Source organism: Labrus bergylta, chromosome 8 (assembly GCF_963930695.1).
Source record: "Labrus bergylta chromosome 8, fLabBer1.1, whole genome shotgun sequence".
Classification (NCBI taxonomy): domain Eukaryota; kingdom Metazoa; phylum Chordata; class Actinopteri; order Labriformes; family Labridae; genus Labrus; species Labrus bergylta.
In genome coordinates this window covers 26,989,380-27,005,906 of record NC_089202.1, presented here as the reverse complement: position 1 = coordinate 27,005,906, position 16,527 = coordinate 26,989,380, and the positions used below count along the sequence as shown (strand labels likewise).

At 39.9% G+C, this 16,527-nt stretch overlaps 1 protein-coding gene across 1 annotated transcript in view; it reads right to left on the bottom strand.

Annotated features, from left to right (window-relative positions):
* Positions 1-7,896, bottom strand: part of gask1a (golgi associated kinase 1A) — a 40,722-nt gene extending 32,826 nt beyond the window's left edge. Inside the window, exon 1 of the mRNA XM_029277919.2 lies at positions 7,532-7,896. Within this exon, the coding sequence (XP_029133752.2) occupies positions 7,532-7,534 (3 nt within the window). The 5' untranslated portion in view covers positions 7,535-7,896. The remainder of the gene's footprint in view (positions 1-7,531) is intronic.
* Positions 7,897-16,527: the final 8,631 nt, after the last annotated feature.

The following is a 16,527-nucleotide window of genomic DNA, read 5'->3' as shown; positions in this document are numbered from 1 at the left end:
ATTATTTAAGAATCGCATGTCAAGATTCAAGCTGCCCCTTTACGTCCATTTAGGACAATATGGTAGATATTTAAAGGGATAGTTCAGTATTTTTGAGGTGGGGTTGAACGAGGTACTTGCCAATAAGTATATTAGCGAAAGGATATGCTGGTCAGCTCCGCCCCTTTGAGGAGAGACTGTCTGGAGTGCCAGCACTGGAGCTATAGGAAATACATCGCAGACCTAAACAGCTGATCAGTGCGCTTCAGTAGTGCCAAAATAAAATTGCTCTCTTATGCTAAAAAAGACGTCAATTATTTCAATATTGGCTCAAATTAGGTAAATAGCGTGGTATAAATGACAACGTCTGCAGCGATGAATCGCCAAGCTTCACTCCAACCTGTGGCTAATATACTTACTATTGACAAGCACCTCAAACAACCCCACTTTTAAAAAATACCAAACTATTCCTGACTGTCATAAATGTGCTATGCAGAGGTAAAATATGAGAGAAGCTTGGTGAGTTCATGTTGAAAACAATAATCTTTGACTGCTTTAATGCTGAGCTGGGTACAGCCTTACACAAGTCTCATCCCTTAACACAAGTAGGATTCTTTTAGCAACCAGTCCTGTCCTCTATGAACGTATGTGGTGATTCATCTTTAACTTTATTTCCTTTGGGGACCTTTTTTTTTTGGTTATTTCAAAACACGTCATCCTATAGAAAATACAATCCATCTGACTCGCTTCTCACTGGCCTTGGCTGTTTCACATTTTCCAAAAGCTACCTCATAATAAAAAATGTATCATAGGTTGGCCACAAAACATCTCTTTCTGTTTAACCAATCTCACCTCAAAAATGAAAGAGCTTTGATAAAAGGCTTTGTTGTGAGTGAACAGACTTGATGTTATTTCGTCTTTGGCAAAGGAATAAGGGATCCGATGCTTTAAGTTCCTCCTCGCTGCATGTAGAATGAAGCCCAGACATCGCAGCTCTGAAAGTAATTACTTTGTAGCAGAAAAATGCTTGCTCCATATGGCTGCAAAAAGGGAGTGCACATGTGGTTGAATCTGTTTCCCCCCTGTACATTCCATTCTCATCAGAGGAAGGTGCAGCCGGAGAGAGGGGACAAAGAGGCTGACATTTCAAATTCAGTCAGTGATAAACAGCAAACAGCGTGGACGGACACACCTCAAATCACTTTGCGCAACAGCGTGCTTTAGGCAGTCGTAATATGGCTACAAGGGTTTTGTCTGACTGTATTTTTAAATATTTATGCTCACATTCAAGTGTGTTGTTTTTAATCCACATCTTTCATAAAAATGAATAAAAGAAAATGTCATGTTGCTTGTCTTTACAGTGATTAAATGTTTATTTAGACACAATTGTCTCCTCTTTCTCCCAAGTTTTTCTTCTATTTGTTCAACTTTGGCTCTCATTCTTTAGCTCAGCTTCCCATAACTCTGCCCTGTCCTCCTTTGACTTTGTAGAGTCATTGCCGCACAACCACCTGCAGAAACAATCTTTACAGATGTAATTTTTATGGTGTGGCGACCAACCTGGTAGTTTCATTTTTAAAAAAAAAACAAGCCGTGGGGATCCATACCTGCACGTACACACACACACACACACACTCACACACTCCCAGCAAGCTGCTCTGTGTGTGTGTGCCTGAGAGGCAGATGGATAGATACTGTGAAAAAGAGAGAAAGAGAGTGACATTGCTACTCTGCAATGGTTTTTTTTGGTTTTTTTTACAAGACTACCTCTCCTTGTCTAAGTGCTCTGAGGAGACGGAGGAACACAGCCAGTGAAAACCCATCAGGGATCATAAAGCAAATGTCTTTCAGCACTGAGCTGTATAACACCTCCAGTATAAAAACCACTGCAGACTATAAACAGCACTGTGTTACCATACTTACTCCAGCCTTTATGTGTCACTCTGTTTATTCCCTGTTAACACCCCCCCTCTCTACCTTCTCCTTCATCTCTGTCTGTCTTCCTCTTTCACCACCCACCACTTGGTTTACTTAAACAAGTCACACTGAACATCATGAGTGTTTCAAAGATACACAAGCTGCCTCCGCACAGAGACGAGCAGCAGATGGCTGTTTGGACAGTGTCCCCTCCTGGAGTTGTACTCACAGCAGACTGAGTGTCTCTGAAACACTGTCACTGAGGTCTCTCCTATTCTTCTCTGTCCAGTTGATCCTCGCTTTACAAAGGCCCGGTGTCGCAAAGCTTCAGACAGCAGCAACTCATTCATTCTGCACTATGCTCACACAAGACCACAGGTTGTAGGATGACTAGGCCAACTAGACACGTACATAAGATCGGCAAAGAGCTGAGATGTATTGTTTTTTTGTGCTTAGGGGCTGCCAAATTTGACAAAAAACTAAAAAGCTCTTCACAAAGAGCTTCAAAGCAAACCTGTGGGCATTTCACAGGTGACATGAATAACATTAATTATAATGACTGCAATCCAGTCAGGTCAACCTGTCTCTGAGCCCTTCTGTTGTAGAAGTCGTCTCCTGGGAACTGTTCCTGTGACTCATCATTAGTGTCATTAATTAGACTCCTTTTTCCTCTGCTGTGACAAAGGTCTGCTGTGGAAAAGCTCTATCAGGCCTGGAAATCATTTATTAGTTATGGGTGAAGATATCGGCTGCTGACAATGAGTGTCTATATTGAAAACTGTTCTGAAATCTTGCACTTCAATGCACCTACTAAAAAAAAAGCAGTCAAATCCAGCTAAAGAATATCTACAAGTCTTATTACGGCTTTTGTTTGTAGCATTGCTCAAACAGATGAAGTCTTCCAATCAGCTGCTTCTGATCAGCTTGTTTCATGCGTATCTCGTCAGATTATAAAACAACAGCTGATCAAAACACTGCCACAATTGACATCCTGAAGACACTTGCTTTACAATTCACCAATGACTTAATGTTACATAGGCTTCATTTTTTTTATTATTATGTCCTCCTATAGGTAATTTGCATAGACTGTACATATTAATGGAAGAAGCCTGAGTGACGTCCCCCATCTGTTCCTGCAGGGGGCTCCTGAGGCTCATCGGCAACAGCTGTCTCAGCCTAACTGTCAGTCAACGTAACGACAGGCTGAGAGCTGGAGCTGAGACTGGACCTATTTGGTTTTAAGTACCAGGCTGTAAACATGTTAATTTTTGCTGTGGTGTGTATGTGACTTTCGGAGTGAGCCTCAAGCGGTCAATCGACAAACTGCAGGATTTTGCACTTCCACATTGGCTTCATTTTTCAACACCAGAGGTTGCCGCTTGGTAATTTGCAGTACAAAACAAAAAAATAAACACACTATTAAGACTAAGAAAAACAATTGCATAAGAGAACAATATTCCAAAACCACATCACATTATTGCTATCCAGTAAAGTGTTTAGAAAATTGTCATTCCATTGCTGAAGAACGTGTGGTTTCCAAATTGTTGGAAGAATTATTTCGAGACCTGGCAGTCCGATGTCATAGAGGTAACAAATACTGTTCTCAAAGATATAATCATCAGACATTCAAGATGCATGTAAAAGCTGAGGATGGGTACTCGAGTACTAGTTGTTGACGTTATTACCAGATTAACATGTAATTCATTGTGCACTTGTGCTGGTTCAGCTCAGTTAGTGTTACATGTGTAATTGAGCTTTCTGGGTTAGCCGAACTGAATATACTGAGTCAGAAAATAATAAACGGAACGCAGAGGTGTAACTGTTCTGGCTACAGCCTCACCTCTAGGGACATATAACTCCAAATATGAACGCAATAAAAATGATTTTAAAATGAGGTTGATCTGCTTCTGTTTCCTCTCTGGTCATTTTGCAGGACGCTGCTCATTTCCAGGTGACACAAGCAGAGTTTCCATGGGTCATTCATAATTCAACAAGGCCAGAAGTGCTCAGCCTTGGGTCATCCATACATTAATGTGTGTGTGTCTGTGTGCAGGAGGTTCTGTGTGTGTGAAATGTGCATGCATTGTAACCTACTGAGCTTGTGTGCTGCCTCAGGCAAAACTGTTAATTATGTCAAGAAACCTGAGTTTTAAAATGAGGCTGACGTTTCCTGTCATTTAGAATTGCCAAGCTTATTTAACTGAGAGAAATGCAGGTATGATTGCTTTTGCATGGATCATTTCCATTACAAATGGCAAACCAGCTGCTCCTAGCATCTCCCAGTATGTTTGTTTGGCTGGAAGCAATGTACAATATTTCCTAAACTACTAAAAGGCTCAAGAAACACAAATCCACAAGAGCCTTTTACGTACATAAAAGTAAGCAAACTGCAAAGACTCAAATCATTGCAAGGGTATTTAACTCGTCATTACACTAAATATAAGCCACATTCACCTGGCAAGTCCAGAAAAAAACATCTTATTTAAAGATATAAAATGCAAAAAAACGAGGCCAGAATTGCTTGTAATAAGTAAAATATCTGCAAATGCAGCAAGACATTTTACTTAAGATTCCTTAATAGAGATATTAATTAAGATACTGCATCCTATTTCCTGTCTGGCACTGGTCGCGTGTTATGAACGCCATCAACTCTGCAGTAAATTTTTCCTGAATATTTCCTGCTGTGTTCACACGCCGGCTCTCCTTGCCTCACCCACAAATTTTTCGAAGGGGCTGGCAGGAATAATATAAGCTGAAGTTTAACTTACCTTTGGAGATTCTGGAACATTTTAAGAGTTTTGTGCATGTGTGAAAAAAACACCATATATGACCTGCTACTAAAGCAAGTGAGACCATCAGGAAGGTTATTCATGTTTTATGGTTTCTTTATTGCATGCCAACACCTCCATCAGTTTTGCGTTCTACAGGAATTTACAGGGGGGCGCAGACCTTAAGATCCTTTCCACATCAAAGATTCACTGACAGTATTAGCCTACGTTATCCCATTAAAAGATGGTTTTAGGTTAAACAATGCTACACACAAATGCTGAGGACAATATCAGCAAGGAGATAAGTCGTACCGACTACAGCGGTCCTCTTGAAACTTCCATAAAGTTGCTTTTAAACGTGGAGTTTAGGACAGATTTCAGAGCAACCAAAGAGCTCTGGGTCCTAGTGCCATCTGATGTAATTGTGGTGTGTGTGTGTGTGTGTGTGTGTGTGTGTGTGTGTGTGTGTGTGTGTGTGTGTGTGTGTGTGTGTGTGTGTGTGTGTGTGTGTGTGTGAATGAGAGAGAGAGAGAGAGAGAGAGAGAGAGAGAGAGAGAGAGAGAGAGAGAGAGAGAGAGAGAGAGAGAGAGGGAAGAAAGAAACAAAACAAGTGTGCTTCTTTAAAAAGAATCTAAGGCAGTGTGTGAAGGCATGTGGGAAACACTCCAATCAGTGAAAGCCAGTCCTCCACCTTCTGTTTTTCTTTCTCTCTCTCCACACAGATGTGGACGTGGACGTGGACGTGGACGTGGAGCAAAGGAGCAGGAAAAGCCCAGCTGAGAACACAATGAGTGGCAGCAGGGCAGCAGCAGCAGTCCCTGGTGTTAAACATACAAAGACCAACTATGTCGGTCTGGAGGGTTTTGTGTGCCCAGAAATGAATTCCAATGTGGGTCCAGTAACTGAGGAGGCAGTCAGACCTCAGATCCTAAGCGGACTGGACGGGAAATGTACATGTCAAACAAATGCTTCAAAGTAAAGGTAGCTGTTGGCTGCAACTCTTGACACCCCTCCATTTCTTACCTCAGCATTCAACAACAATCTAAATCATTGTGGTCTGTTTTTTTTTTGTTTTTTTTTTACAAATTAAGCTTCAACAGAGACTAAAGTACCTTCAGTTTGCTTTTTAGTCAGAAAATGTCCACAAAGATTAAAATCAGCATGACAAAGAAAAGAAGAAACAAGAAAAAAGGAGAGAATAAGACATGAGAAAATGAGAAGAGAAGAGAGAGAGAAGGAAACAAGGGAGAATAGAAAAGTTAAAGAAAGGAAAAAAAAGGAGAACACTGGGCAGAGACTTCCTCCATGTGGCATTTCAAACCAGGAGTCTGTCTGCTCTGCATATGGAACCAATTTGAAATGTGAGACAGACGCTTTGAAAGACAGACGGTCCGCAGATAGGGAAACAGTGTTTTTACTTTCAAAGCAAACAATTATCCAACTTTATATATACACAAAAAAGTCTTGACAGAATGCATAACTCACCACAGACGATCATTTGATACTTGTATGTAAAAATCTCGATAGAAGCTATTTGCATACAGTAACTGTTTGTACTTTCTTCCTTTCTGTATGTTGACTCAGTTTCAATTTATGCCTTAGATAAACAAACAGATTAACAGACAGACTGGTTCTGACTCTTATATTACTGAACTGTAAATATCAAGACATTATCTAAACAAAATGTCCCAAAAATATAAAAAATTAGTTGAAAGGGACAATCGATTGTTTCGACAGACGACAGAGATTCAGAGATAAATCGAGTTTAAACAGGAACCTTCAGTTTCAAAATGTTGGATCTCATTGGGCCTATATTGTGGACTGCACAGATACATCAGTATTGCCATACACTGTATTGAAACACTGGTGTCATCAACTAGTTTATCCTAAGGTTGTGAGGAACGTTGGTTACTTTTCGATACCTAAACTAGACGACAATGACGAGACAAAAGAGTACATTTACTTGAGTCAGTTAACATTGTTTTTTGGGAAGACAGTGGTGAAAAAAAAGAGGTAATTAAAGTCCTTGTTTGGTACTCAGGTCAAATGTTTATAGGTGATTTCATCCGGTCACTGAGATAACCTGTATACTAGTTGTTAGATGACACCCAGATAGGTGTTATGACTCCCACTTTAAATCTGAGGCCAAACCGTCCAAAACTATGATTGGCTATTTGCCTTGTCAGAAGCTTCAGAAGTTCACTATTTAAACTGTTTTGCAACAGGTTGCTTGTAGCTTTCATTGCATTTCAATGTGGCACATTTCCGTTGTCAGTAAGTCATAACTTTGGACAAACTTTGTCTTCTTGAGTTCTTAAAGATTTAAGTAAAGGAGAATTATGTTGCTACTCTGACGTGGGAAATATACACAGGAACACAACATCCATCCATTGTCTGGTTGGAAGTCGGAAGAGGCTTGTGGCCAGTCAATCACAGGCAAGTTCCTTTCATTACATACAGAAGTTATGATTGGTAGGGATATGAAGTTTAAACAAATGGCAGCTTTATTAGTGCGCACAGAAACTTCATGCCAACCCTGCAAAACTTTGTGCCCAAGTTGGCCACCACAGTCAAAAAAAAAGAGTCACTTTTATACGCCCCTGATTATGAAGCCCATTGACCTAGATATCAACTTCTGCAACACAGAAAAAGATAAACTGCTATGTAATGCCAGTTATGACTTGCTACAGTAATTGCCTGGAATACAGATGAAAACCCTGCAGTTTGCACACACATGCACAGCTCCACATTCTGCACACTCAGCACTCTGCTGAGCTCAAACGTTTTCAAATGTTCCTTCGTATTTTTCCACACAGAGCGGATGAAACGTTGGCATAAAAAAAAAAAAAAGAAAAAAAAAAACTCACCATCCCTGGTCGAGTGCATTCCTCTCCAGCCACTTTAAATCCGTCATCTATCACAGCGACATCCCGTCGACCCAAATTGCTTGATGGATCTCCACGCGAACACTGGACAGCCGGTGGTCCTGAAGTTGCAGCCGCGCGCTCACTCACCAGACAACTGAAGTTTAAAAACTTTCCACCGATAACCGAACACAAGCTGCTGTTTTTGAAAAGTTTCTTCAGTGACAAAGGTAAAAATCAACATACGGTGGCTTTCTTTACTTCAGAACTAAAGTTTGATCTGCGGGCTGTCGCGAGCCCAACCTCTCCTCCCCCGTGGGAACGCGCTACTCCACGCGAGCGTCTGGGAAATCTGCTTTCAAAGTAAAAGCCCCAGTGTTTACGCAGGAAGGCAGACTGCTTGGAGTGAAATATGATTCTTCTTCCCCCTCTTTACAAAAAAGTTTCTCCCTGCTGCCAGATAAACCAATCCTTTGATACTGTGATGTTGGGAATAACCAAGACTACACTGTCTGGAAATAAAAAAAAAAAAGGCGATTAAAATATTCTAAGGAAATGCTTTGGACAGTAAATAAAATCTACATAGATACTACTATCCCATATCCAGCCGCTTGGGAAATTTTGGTTTAGGGTTGTCACATTTGTGATAAAAAGCAGAAGTTGGTTGGGCTAAATTATTGAATTCACAGTGATTTGGAAAATAAGGTCAGTAAAACAAAAAAGGTTAATTTTCTTTTTTTTTTTTTTTTTTTACAGAGCCATTGATTTGTGATACCAAATACATAAAATGGCATGCCCTTATTGGTGTTACATCAAACAGGAGGTTGTCCCTTAATTGCATGACGTGAGGAAATTGCATTTGCTAGTTTTCCTCTCATGTTAAGGTCATTGAATTGTCAAAGCTAATGAGCTGCTGATGGAAACTTGAATGTGATACCACTGCAACAAAATCAGCTCACTGGAGGGATTACGAATCCCTTCTGGCCTGGGAACACCTAGGGATCACCCAGGAGGAGCAGGAGACCCTTGCTGGGGGGAGAGGGAAGTCTGGGCAACTAGCTTAGCCTGTTGCCATCGCGACACAGCCCCAGATAAGCGGAAGATAATGGGTGGATGGATTAAATTAAGGACAGAGGTTCCAAATGATATAATGAACATCTGACGTGTCCAATCATGACTGTTAAAAGAATGGATAACCGCCTCCAGGTGTACAAAAATGAAGCCAAAATAAATGCCCCCTTTCATGGGCTCTGACATTTACTTTGGTGACATCTTTTGGAAACGTAGCTAAAAAACAAATTTTATTTACTGACAACAAACGGCAAAAGACCCCTAAGGTTGGCACGGTCCACAAAAGAACAGAATATTGTGTTGATTGAAGCCCACACTGACGGTTATGGAAAGTTCAATGACTCTTGTGTTTGTGCTACATTTCTTCTAACAGTTTCTACCTCTGCTCTGCTAAACCAATTCACACATTGCTGCAGGAGCCTCACGCATCAGCAGTCAGCTGTCAATCATGGCAAGGTTATACCTTTTTATAGCATCAAATGAAAAATGAAAAATGAACTCAGAAAAAAGACGATTTCCACAAAATGCATGATATCAAACCACGACAAACCCAGATTTGAGAAAACATTTATTTTACTTTAAACTTTGACCTATTTCCCATCTGTTTACATGGAGGAGTCGGGTTTATGACATATTCCGCAGCCAGTCAGCAGGAGGAGAAAAATAAAACTTGGTGAGAAAGAGACATTATCACCACTGAGGTGCCATAAGCATGACCAGCCAGCCATGACCAGCCAGCCATGACCAGCCAGCCCCCCCCCCCCCCCCCCCCCCATGTATATCTTTTTATTTGTTCTTTCCATCTACCACTCAAACATCACAGGAATGCTTAAAGTTAATCAACTAATTCCATTTACTGACAGGAGAAAATAAACATGCAACTTAAAACAGGGTCAGTAAACCAAGGTATCTTATGAGAACGACCTCTGACATAGTTGTTTCCTATGTACTGTAGTTATTAGTAGTATTATAGAAGGTGTATGGTGCCCCCTTGTGTTCAAAGCATTTCTTGCAGCTGTGCTCACCATTACTGGTTTATTGTAAACCCAGCAGATCCTGACATAACCAGAACACATCATGCCCTTCTCTTCTATAGATTAAAGAAATATCAGGGACAATAATTTCAGAAACTCATTCATATTTGCAGATTTTGAGTTGATTGTCGATTTATTTGGGAAGATGTCTGTATCCTTTATATTCTTTTTGAGAGTGCTTTTGATCGACTCTAACTGCTCTGAAAATACAGGGGCTGATCACAACTGGTACTAAGTAAATAATCAGAATACTGCTTAGAAAAGAAAAGAAACTTTAAAAATTTAAGGGATAACACAAATGAACATGAGAAAAATGCATTTGGGATCAACTGTGTCAAAATATGAAATAATATAAGATAATTGTCACAATAGTGAGGTGACAGGACATTCTGTATGAGTGCTTTTATCTTCAGAAAGATATCTTTAAGTCTACACTTTTCCAGCAGAGTTCATAATATAAGAGACACCCTCAGTGTGCTGTGGGATGTGTTGAAGAAAAATAACCTGTAGATGGCGACGTCAGTGTGTTTTGAAACTGAAGCAGGAAACTACACACAGCAGTTGCCAGTGATTATTTTTGACATACTCATTTTGATCACGATGAAGGCCGCAAGCCAAAATGCTTCATACTACAAGAGTCGCTGCATGCATCTTTTAGACCTCTGGACGGCTTTCACTTTCTATGCACCTTGGTAATAAAGTTGTGCCAGAAAACTCTACTCTGATTCTCATTTTAACATTGATAAAGTCCATGCCAAGGTTAGTAACCTGCCAGTGGAAGTTCAGCCTGTTGTTGATGTATACACACATAGCCTTTACTCTGCCTGTTTATCTACTCTCACTTAAAATACATCACAACATTATCTGTGCTTTGGATAAGCCATCATTTAAATTCAGAGTTAATTGATTGTACATTGTTGGAAAGTGTACCACTAGAGTGCGCCAACGTTTATCCTCCATGGTAAGATTTTGTCATTAACACTTGTCTGAAAACAACTTCCAGGCATGTACATGTACATGTATATGCAAGGAAAGTGGGTGTAATAGTGCGTGGGGACACAAAGAAAAACCCAGATCACAGATGCAGAGTGTGTGTATGAAACATTGTTAAAGCACAAAGCTCGGTCGATCGCACTCATCTGGTCTCTGACCTCTCCGCTCTCCGCTCTCTGCTGCCTAACCGCCTACTCACTCATTCCTGATGTTCAGCTCTACTGTCCTTCTATACAATCAGCTGCTTCATCTGACTCGGCTGACCTCTGACCCCTGACCCCTGACACCACAGCCATGCAACCTCAACGGCTAACACTGTATGACATTTCAGATGAACAAAAGAATCACTAGATTGGACGTTCAGCTTTAACACAAACTGGAATTTTTGTGCAGCCGAGACGAGCTTGTCCAATTAAGTTTCTGAGTGTGTGTGTGCTCGTACAGTACAGTACAGTACATAAGTGTGCTCACTTGCATTATCTCATTCCGTTAGACTGCAAAGGCTTTATGGAAAATGAATATTTTCAAACCACAGAGAAGGAGATAGGGGAGATATTTTCCTGCCACACAGTGAGAGCTTTGTTCTCTGGCAGCATTTCTCTGGATTAACACTGCTGCATATTATCAGCCGTTTGGAATCATAGCAGCAGACTGCATCTTTAGCCTTGCCCGTCTAGATCTTTAAATCCATCAGCTCCACTGAGTTGTCTGATTACTCTTCGATTGTGACACACATCAGCGTTTTCTTTGTTTAAAAGAGTAATCTATAAAGGGTGCTGCAGGGGGAACTATTGTTTACCACCATAGCCAGGATTATCCCTGTTGTCAAGCTTTGTTACAGTACGTGTTTTCAACCTACAGTATGAACCATAGACTATATAAAGCATGGACATAGTCTTAGTGACATCACTTATTGGTTTCTGTAGAGGTGTTTTGAAGTAGAACAATAGCGGTTGCCATATTGGAAATGCTATCTCCGCCTTACTCTAAATAAATCTAGTAACAGTCAAAGAGTTGAAGGAAAAGCAGTTCTTAAGATTAATCCTGGCAAATAGCTACAACACACCCGTCTGTCAGTCAGATCAGCTTCATAGGATAGGACAGTAGGGATGAGTTATAAAAAGAAAATAAATCCTCATAGTCTGTACCAATAGAGAAACAAACTATTCAGACCAAAACTAATCCAGACTGTAGTCTCAGAGACGCTATCCGTTGATTTTGTTCAATGATGGTGAGGGGCATATTCAAAATGCTATAGCAACCAAACTCTCGATCAATCTTGAAACAAAGCAGCATAGCTAAGGCAGGTTGTAAGCCTCCTGGCAAACAGCTACAACACACCCACCAGTCAATGTATGAATAACTCTTAGGCTACATGAAATAAAAACAGATGAGTTATATAAAAATCCCCCCTCCCAGTGTTAAACAATAACACCAAATTATATTGATACCAAATTTGTTTGTGTACGAGGTTGTAAAACTGTTTAATTCTGCTGTAAAAATTGATATTTTAACATAGATGTTAATGGAGCTTAGTGGACTTTTGGAGCCAGCCCAAAGTGGACTGCACTTTTTTTTTCACTTCCTATGGTTTCCTTTTTTCAACACTGGAAGTAATAATGAAAGACTAGAGACATTTATAAATGGTATGTCTTATCTTATTAACTGACATCACAGTTTGATTTACTGTGCCATGCTTTCAACTTGCGCTGTATGTGTCACTGAGCATCTTTTAAAGAAATGATTGCAACTCTGTACAACCCTGCAAACAGATCCATGGGTAAAACCAATGTGTTGGCAGGACATTATCCAAGATTTAAAATGCTGTTAAATTCAGGCATATTCTTTGATTACTATACTAGTGATTATTTAGGGTATATTTAACCCACATACCCAAAAGGAAATCATTTAATGTGAAGTCAATGTCAGACTGAAAAGGGAAATAGATTGTACAAGTTGACAATTTGGTCTTAAACTGTATAAAACAAGAACTGACTTAAAACCAGACAGCAGTGAGGGAAGTAAATGTGGTCTGCTTTGAGATCTTTCTACGTCTTACTCATTGGATATGCTTGGGCTAAGAGTTTCCATCGGAAAGAGGTTTGAAGAAAAATACCAAGACGGTAAATAATGATGACATCAGCATTGAGAAACTAGCAATCAGCACTTGGCAGTTAACCTTATTTAGAATGTGGTGATACAACTGTCGCATTGTCCAGTTTTGTTTCCTCCAATAAATGTTAGTGTGGGACTCTGATATCTTGGACCTGTGCGAAACCAAGCAAACACTTCTTTGTCAACACTACTACGGTTACATAACCGTCTTGTTGCAGGATCCACAGCTGGTCAGGGCCAGTTTGATCTGAATCTGCAGAAATTCCCAGAGCTGGCTCTTGGAGACACCCACCTTAAACCTACAAGCCCCATGAGTCACAGTCACAGATAACAAATGGGGTCTTGTTTCGCGAAAGCATATTTGCACCATTATCAGATTAGTTCCTTTGTACGTTGTTGATTTAATACTTTGATAATTCTGGGGAAATCCCAGCCAACATTTTCATCAGCCAGACAGTTTGCACAGCTGTCACTTTCTATTCCCTCTTTCCTTTTATGCTGGCACAGTTTGTAAGTAGTATCTCAACCTGTCTGTTACAGTATGTATTGCAGTGAAGATAAATGTTAAATGGACTTGAGCTTGTATAGCGCTTTTCTAGTCTTCTGACCACTCTGACCACCAGTGCTTTTACACCACAAGTCACATCTACACATTCACACACTGATGGGAGAGGTTGCTATGTAAAGTGACCATTAGAAGTAACTTATCCCATTCATATGCATATGCCACAGACGAAGCAGCAGGACGAACTTGGGGTTGCTGAAGAACAAATCGGACCGTTGGCTGAGAGACCACCGACGCTACCAACTGAGTCACAGTCGCCTCATATTTAACTTAGACAACTTACTCATGGTGTTTCCACACTTGTTAACTTTTAGGCAGAGCTGCATGGAATATTTTTCAAACCGACATCACCTCAACTTTTTCCTGCAAGCCCCCCAGTAAAGTTTCTTCATGAAGACTGGGTGAGCCGATGTGTCAACACAGCAGGTGATATTCTGGAAAATCCTGTGCAAAACGAGTAATCAATTGAAAATTTAAGATGCATGAATGAATAATATTTACATTAAAAAATAAATCAAATATATCCACGTAGTTATGGTTTTGTAACTAACATGTAGACAATCATCCCCTAAGCTTACAAAGACTTTTATCATCTTCCCAGTGTTTTTTTTGTTGTTGTTGTTTTGTTTGGACAGTTCTTGCTTTACTGTTTTCCTTCACTCTTACAGCTCTCAGCTGCAGTTCACTCTTTGATTTGAATCAAACAGCAGACACACTAAATACCAGGCTGGATCATAGTGTGGCATGAAACATCTGAAGGGACACTTTTTTTCTGCAGTTTGCTGGGATCAAAGCAGGATTAAAAGGAGAGTAGATATTAGACTTAAACTCAATAGGTGGCTGAGAAACATTATATTGAACTTGGGCAAAAAGTATTCAGTTAACTGGTTTGGAAACTGTTAGCCAAAACACTAGCAATACCACAGATTAGCCTATGCTGTGTTTAGAGTCTGTAATCATAACAGTTTCTTATTTATAAATCAGACAATTGAAATATTCTCTTTAAGCTTGTTTGTTCTTTAAAATGTTACATGGTTGAACTTTTAATTCCTCATCTTGAGTTATCTAGTTCAGCTCTGGAGTAAAGCTATAGGCTTTATTGAGAATTCCAGAGTGAATCAACAGTGCAGCCTTGTCCAGCTTTGTGTTCACAGTTAATGCATGGCTTTGAACCAGTTCAAGCCTTTTTTCTGTTGTCCCATGATGATCCCAGACTGACTAATGTAGCTTAATGAAAACATCTCCTGCCTTGTCTTCTTAAAAGATGAGTCAGGATCAGGCTAGAGGCCATTTTTAGGGTGGATCTTATTGTGAACTGAATTATGTTTTCAATTATACCATGATGAGAGAATGTCCAGGATGGGGGGAAATTATCTGTGTGAGAATAAATAAATTTATCTGAATTATTGGCAGAAATGTGATATAATTTTGTTAAATAGGGTTGTCCCTCAAATAAGGAAACATTTAGCCGTTATTACAAAAAAAGATCATTAATGGTATGTGTCCCTCATTTTCAATACAAAACTAAAGCAGAGCAGCGTTTTCAGTGCTTAGCATCTTGGGTGCTAAAACGCCTTTCGCGTCAGCTGTTTTTTTATCGCTGCGTTGACAGCCCTCTCAGTTGAAAAGTGATAAATTTTCGGAAGAGCGCCGCGCTTTTAATTGTCACTTCTCCCTCACCGACCAGTCAAAATCAAACTTCTACAGACTTCTGATATCAGCTTTGTCAACAACAATGGCAGAGGAGACATGAATCCGACTCGTCTTTCGAGGGAACCATTTCCAGGGCTAGGGCTGCTGCTAATGCCAGGACACGATCATTTACATTGTTTTTATGTTTTTAGTTGTGATATTTGAGTATTAATCACAGGGAGGTATTTAAAACAGACCTAACAGTATCTACCAAGAGCAGTGGAGGTTACCTTTCGTAACCTAGCAACAATAACAGCCAGTAAGAAGCACGCTGAAACTGAGATTGTGAGAACTACCAGAGCAAAAACAGCATTAGTGGACTCAGGCCCTAAATCTACAAAATGGGCTTGGTGCATAGCAGCTCCATGTTTCTGTATCCAGAAACAGATAACCAGACACTAACTCTAGAAGGGCCTTTCATCAGTTTAGAAGCTGAAGAAAGTTACAGACTTGGAAATCATGTTGGTTGCAGTCTTAAAACTTGCTGCTTTACAGTATCCTACACACTGTTGATTAACTAAAACGAGGCCAAACCATTATCCTTGTGATTACATTCTCTCAAATAATCTCATGAACAAGACAAAGCTGGAGAAGTAGATGATGGAGACAGAGAACACAATAGGAAGGCGATTATATGAAAACCCTACTGAGTCATAGAAACACAAAGCACTAAAATGTTCTGTGTCAATGATTACCTCTCGTGCTCTGGGGATCATCAAATCACAGCTACGGCTAAAAAACAAGGAAACTCACTTTCATGGAATCTGCCCCAGTGTGAGCAGTGTGATTAGTCAGACTTCTGTTGTATTTGTGAACATTCGTGGGAAACTGCTTGAGAATAAGTCAGGGCATGTTCTTCTGTTGAAATGGAAGCCAGGAAACCGAAAAAAACTATTTAATTTATTAAAGTTCTTTTATTGTATTACCCTGGAATCTGGAAGCAGACACGCCATGCAGGCAGTCAAAACATAACTACATGATGAGTCTAAAAACATGTTACAGCGTCAGTTATTGATAAATATCTATATGAGGAGAAATGTAAAGACTTCTTGGCAATCTCCAGGGTTAAACAATGAAGTAAAAGCAGAAGTTAACGTGGTTACAGCACGGTACAACAAAGGTTTTGGTCTCTTTACTATTTTTGTTTTTAATGATTACAGTTATTTCCTTTTTTTAAATATCGCTCGTAAAAATTAATGACAGTTGGTGATTGACTGATTGCTGGATGGGCCGGCTGGCTGGCTCAGTGATTGGTTGGCCAATTGATTCATTAGTGGGTTGGCTGAGTTATAGGTGGGTTGATTGATCGATTTAACGATAGAATGATTGCTTGACTGATTAATTAATTGATGGCTTGCTTGCTCAATTGATTGATTGCATGATCTTGTGTTCTTTTGTACTAATCCTCAGGAATCTGTGTTTGAATCTTGTTACTTTGCTTGTGAGATCATTAAGAGCATCAAATTATTTAATTTCCATGTTGCCTCCATAGGAATCCGATTTTGAAAGTATATTTTAAAGATTTATTT